General features: G+C 38.8%; 1 protein-coding gene across 5 annotated transcripts in view; it reads left to right on the top strand.

The window, feature by feature from the left end:
- The window catches only part of LOC123980359, a 42,193-nt gene that overhangs the window by 1,180 nt on the left and 34,624 nt on the right, over positions 1–6,389 (top strand). For 3 of the 5 annotated variants that reach the window (XM_046064711.1, XM_046064710.1, XM_046064709.1), the window contains exons 2-4: positions 844–1,107; positions 1,505–1,744; positions 2,821–2,931. In XM_046064711.1, the coding sequence (XP_045920667.1) occupies positions 844–1,107; positions 1,505–1,744; positions 2,821–2,931 (615 nt within the window). The remainder of the gene's footprint in view (positions 1–843; positions 1,108–1,504; positions 1,745–2,820; positions 2,932–6,389) is intronic. The other 2 variants (XM_046064713.1, XM_046064712.1) reach the window with 1 other exon arrangement.

Here is a 6,389-nt window from a genome sequence, read left to right on the forward strand (position 1 = left end):
CTGAATGTTCCCTGTGATTACTCTATGGTCAGATTAAAGATTAAAATATTACTCTATGGTCAGATTAAAGATTAAAAGTTTGATCAGTAATGATATGAACTGAATAAAGGACATTAATTCACAAGTATTAATTTCTGAACTAAGGTTACAATAGTTATTTTACAATGAATTACTATAAATACATTAATATAACAGTAAAACAGACTTCTAATACATTTAACTGGTTGTTTCTCACTACTTGCTGAATAACCACCAGAAACGACAACTTATACTACATTACTTCATTGTATTAACTACAGGTAGACTTTTGCATTAGTAATCAGACTTCACTCACCACATCATCACAGAAACCATCTATTTAATTTCACAGCCAGACATTCGTCGTTCAGAGTCTCTGTAGAGATGTTCTTCAAGCTTGATCTTTACAAATGTTAGTTTCTCTTGTTGTGGTTTCACAGTAGCTGCAGCTTCTTTTTTTTATATCTGGTCTTTGATTTGAAACTTTAATTGTTTGTTCTAGTCACTATCTACTGTAGCTCCCTGCAGCTGCAGATGCTATCAACGTTCACCTTTATAGCCCAGCGTTGTAGACAGGCCGACTCATTTTTCAGCTTTTCAAATGAAGGTTGCAGAGAAGTGGGAAACTTTGATCAGCTTCAATCAACTCACTTATTGTTCAAAATAACATCCGTAGTGAAACAAGGAAACAACAAAACGAGCTTGCTGAGCGTCCACACATCAGCCAAGTGCTCCTGTTTGTTCACGTCAACAAAGTCTTCTGTTTGCTTGAGGTGCATTTATGATTAAAGTCTCACTTTGGCACCATGTGTCTGTTTCTTGCAGCCGCTCTGAGCGTCCTTCCCAACAGATCCCAGTTCTTTCAGTACGAGTCTGTCTCTCTGAGCTGTGGGAAACAGGGAATCTCTTCTGAGTGGAGCGTTAAGAGGAACACATCCAAAGACACAAATGAAGAGTGTCTCAAATTCTGGGGAAGAAAAAATTATTTCCACTGCTTCACAGCTGACCTTTACCCTACAGACACTGGAGTGTACTGGTGTGAGTTTGCAGCAGGAGAGCGCAGTGAAGCCGTCAGCATCACAGTGACCAGTGGGTTTAAACATTTTCCTCCATACGACACAAAATGGTTGCTGGTCACCATATCTGACAAAGGCGCTAGTTTCTGACAGCCTAATTCTAAAAAGCAGGTTGAGTTTGTCGTACCTGCCTCTAACAAGATTTGGGGTCAGTAGCATAGATGGACAGAGCATGATGTTATGAGGCCACAGAAGTCTCAACCTGCCTCATCTTGAGATATGAAATTATTGTATGGATACAACACTGTGCCTTGAATACTTCTATTTGTATGTCCCACAGTGCGCTGTACGCCATCAACTGATCCAAGTCAAAAAACGCATTACACTGGCACAAAACAATGTTATAAATGTGTAGATTTCGTAAAGCTTTGTGAGCTCAAAACGTCCTTGTATTTCTGTCTGTCCCTGAGGTGGCACTGTGATCCTGGACAGTCCTGTCCTTCCTGTGATGGAGGGAGACGATGTGACTCTGAGCTGCAGAAACAAGAACACCTCCAACCTCATAGCTGATTTCTATAAAGATGGGCGTCTCATCAGGAGCAGCTCTACAGGAAACATGACCATCCACAGTGTCTCTAAATCTGATGAAGGACTCTACAAGTGCAACATCTCTGGAACTGGATCACCAGACAGCTGGCTGACTGTCAGAGGTGAGATCGGCCTTTTTATACAACTTCTTACTGTGAACACTCGGTCCTACATGAACACATTTTGCCAAAGTTATATCACATGAAAGATTTATTTCCCCCCTCACTGACTTAAAGTGGGTGGATCTCGGTTGCAGATGTGACGTATTTGTGTGCCGTACCCGTCAGAGTTAAACAACTCCTGTAAGTTTTTACCCAAACCATGATGTTTTTCCAACCCTAATCAAGTAGTTTTGGTGGCTAAACCTAACCAAATTGTGACATTTCACAACATTAACCACTAGTTTTATTTTGAAAGTCTAAACGGACTATTCATATTTATTGTTGCTAACTTGACCGCAGAGCCCCTGACATCCAAAAACAATGCTAAAGGACCCAAGGCATTAAAAAGCGACCAAGCGTCCATATATGACAAGTTGAGAGTGAGAATGAATTGGTCAAAAAATGTCTGCAAAGCTTAATTTTTTTCTGTGAGTTGTTTTAAGAAGTATTAATAGAAAACTTTCTTTATTTCGGACCTGCTAGCTCTCCGTTCTCTAAAAGATCATTACTGTCAAGATGGATTGTAAATTTTCATCAACTTAATGTGGAAATATCTTTGTGGACTTGCTCCTGTGAGCCTGTTTTGTTGAACTGAACAGAAATGTTAGTGTTTTAAATGCAGGTGATTGATTGAGCCATTTGGCTTTTGTGTTTGTTTAAAAAAAAATACAACTGCAGCCTGTTATTTATTTATTTTTATTTTTATTTTATTTTTTTACCAGGACTGTCATTTTTACATGAACACCTTCACAAAGGCAGAACAAAGACAAAGACGTGTTGCAGACTGACAAATAGGATCGTTTTAACAACAACTGAATTTGGTTCACTACACACTCTCCGCTTCACAGGGATCTTGTTCTTGGAAAATGTGCTGGTTTGCTATATCACCACGAAACAGATGAGAGAATTGATTTAAAAGTAATATAAATGTTGATATAATTCCCTGTGAGTTTAGCCCAGCACAAAGCAGCCTGGTAGACAGGACTTGTTGTTTTGTTGTATTGAAGTCAACCTGTGTTATTTTTCTTGTGACGCAGGACATCCTGAGCCGCCTAAATTCTCTCTCGAACACATTCTACTTCCTGTGGTGGTGGTGAGCCTCTTGTTGATCTCAGTGATGCTGCTCTGCCTCTGGAGAAGCCACAAAGGTCAGCCTGTATTTGTGTCAGTAAAATGACATTTATTTGACATTTCATTTCAGGGGCGTAGGAGCGACTTTGAACCTGGGGGGACGCTGAAATGCAAGGGGGGTTCGGGGATATGCCCCCCCCCAATAATTATTTTAAATAAAGCACTTAAATGCTCATTTCTAATGATTTTTGAAAACAGAATTTGCTTATTAGTGTGGCTGAAAGAGGGTCTTTGTAGAGACAGAAGATGGAGAATAGACTGGAGAGGGGAGATTATGAAAACTCAAAGAGGGAGAGGTTCAGAGAGAGGGAGTATAATATAACTACAACACAACCGACTACATACCATAAAAACCATGGAACAGCTGCTAATTAATGTAGCCACAGTACAAATGTATTTAGTTATTCTAATGTTACACTTGATGTAGCTGTCTGTGATATTTCCTGTGTCTCACTTGGCCCTGACTCTCCCTGCTACAAATGTTTGTGAACACAGAACTGTCTTCAAAGCAAACTCTGATGACATGTCCTTGGATTAACAAAGTCTTTTTACTACGTGAGTTTTGGAATTTACTATGTCGACTAGCTATCCATACAAATTACAAGCTCGTTCTCCTCAGTTTTTTTCTACTTCTCCTCCTGTGACCTCTGACCTCTACCTATGCTCGTCTCTGTGAGAACATTTTGACTACTTTTCAATTGTTTATGGACACGTAGCCGAGACACATACACACCTCAAAGTCACAAGTTTTTAAGGTCAAGGATGGTCACAAACGGAGGTAAAAAAGTGGCCCCGGAGTTTGTCCCTTTGTCAGTCCGCTCTCCAGACAAAGCATTTGTCGGGCCTCTGGGTCTTTATGCAAGTAGAGTACATAACAAAATGAGCCATTAAAATACATTTTCAAAACTAGAAACATCCCTCTAATACTCCTAAAGTAAGGTAATCACTTCAGCTGAGCCCTTGAGTAGATAACTAAATAAGCCATATCATCATTATTACCATAAACTGCTGCTTTGACTCTGTTCTGTAACACGGAGCAGCTTGTTGTTGAAGCAGGGTAAACCTACTTACAGAGGAAGCTGTGCGTCATGCATAAACGCCCGTATTTTCTCTTTCCAACACGGCCACCAGTGCCATGGTGTGCGGTCACTGGATTTCAGTTGTTTCAGTAGAACAATTAAGCCTTAAACGGAAAAGGTATTTCCCTGATTTTCTAAATGTTTGCGTCTGTCCAGCTCATTCATATCTGTGATAAACGCCCGTCTCTGTACCACAAAGGAGACCTGGCGCTCTTCTGCATAACCCAGCCTGGCTGACAGCTCATTCGGTTAACGAAGCCTATTACAGATTACAGACTGGTGAAATTATGAAGGTATGAATGGAAAATGTAGCGAAGTTAAAAGTATATTACTGGCCCAAAGAAAATACTGGAGTAAAGAGTAAAAGTATGCTACAGTTTTAAAAAAGGAACGTGAAAAGGTGCCAATTAACTTTTTAATTTTATTTATTTATTTAGCTAAATTACGTTACTTGTAACAAGTCACTACCCACCGTGCAGCAGGCACTGCTGTCCTCAGGTACAAAAAGAACAGCACAAAATAAACGTAATATTGAGGCACTTTGCTGCACCTGCTTCGAGCGAACTCTTTTTTTCTCCCTTAACTTTTCAGCACCACCTTTGCATTGTGTCGCATGTTTTCTAAAGGCCTACATGATTTTTTCCCGCATTTCAACCGTTTAATCATGTCTGATGCGGAGAGTGTGATTGATTGATTAACAAGTCACTCAAAACGCTATGAGCCAACTCCAAAATGGAAAAAGTGAGGGGGAAAAAACATAAATTTTGAAATGTGTGTGTGTGGGGGGGGGTCATGTGCCCCTCACGTATAATTGCTCCCTCGCATATGTTTCATTGACCTTTTCACATAGAGAAAATAGCATCCTCTTTTTATATTCATTCAATCAGGTAAACATAGAGCTGTGAAACAGCAATAGTATTGGTAAAAATATAAATATAACAATGTTAATAGTGTTGAAGAAATATTGTGAGCCAGGTTCAGGTGTGAAGAAATTTTGGAGACTGATGAAGACTTAACATAGCGTGGTTTATTGAGCCCGGCCGAGGAGACCCACATGGAAAGAACCTATATGAGGATATATGCGCATATATGAAACCTATATGCAGTTTATATGCACATATACAGCATATATGCACATATATGATAATATATATGCTACATATATGCGTATATATGCAGCATATAGGCAAAACTGAGGTGCATATACAGGCCATATAGGTCTCCGGTATTGCTTCTTTATATCCACATATAAGCCCTATATGTGGATGCAAGATATGTCTCCTATATAGCTCATGACAGGATCTGGTCATTTTGTAGTTCATATCTCACTTTGGCAACTGTCATACATGATGCCTAGCTCATATTTTCTATTATCAAGGCAATAACTAAGAACTAAAAGAAAATTATGCAAGGACTTATGTATGTGCGAACACGTGAAATTGGTATCACATGTAATTGGCATGTTATGGAATTTAACAATTAAGTGAGAGGAGATGGAAAGAAGGGAATGTATAACAAAATGGTTTGTTGTTTTTTTATTTTGTCAATCAAGCCTTTTTTCCCCCCAATTTCAAGTCACTTCCAGATACACATCCACACATTCACCGTTACATCCACCAAATGCAATGCAAAATGCAATGTTTTCTGTATTGTCTTAATGCAGTTTCTAGATGAATTTGGCTGAAAGGTCATTAGTCTAAATGTAGCAAAAAAAAAAACTAAAAAAAACAAAAGTACATAGAACATACATTCAAGTAATCATCATCATCCCAACTCTATCAGAGCATTTCACTGTGGTTAATGAATTTGAAGAAAATGTCAACATTTCTGTTCAGTTTTTTGTCTTATTTTTGTTCTTGTACTATTTGATTGTTCTTAAGTTAATAAATAATGTAAATTTCTACATTTTGGGCTATTATTTATGTTGCCTAGTAGCTATGGATTTTTATAATTTTGCTAATATATAGGTAAACATAGGTGCATATATGTGCACTGATATAGGTACATGTATGCACGGATATAGGTACGGATATAGGTACATGTATGCACGGATATAGGTACGGATATAGGTACATGTGTGCACGGATATAGGTACACATGTAGGTACATGCATGCACAGATATACTGTAGGTACGGATATAGGTACATGTATGCACGGATATAGGTACGGATATAGGTACATGTATGCACGGATATAGGTACGGATATAGGTACACATGTAGGTACATGCATGCACAGATATAGGTACACATGTAGGTACATGTATGCACAGATATAGGTACACATGTAGGTACATGCATGCACAGATATAGGTACACATGTAGGTACATGTATGCACAGATATAGGTACACATGTAGGTACATGTATGCACAGATATAGGTACACATGTAGGTAC

Source organism: Micropterus dolomieu, linkage group LG12, assembly GCF_021292245.1.
Source record: "Micropterus dolomieu isolate WLL.071019.BEF.003 ecotype Adirondacks linkage group LG12, ASM2129224v1, whole genome shotgun sequence".
NCBI lineage: Eukaryota > Metazoa > Chordata > Actinopteri > Centrarchiformes > Centrarchidae > Micropterus > Micropterus dolomieu.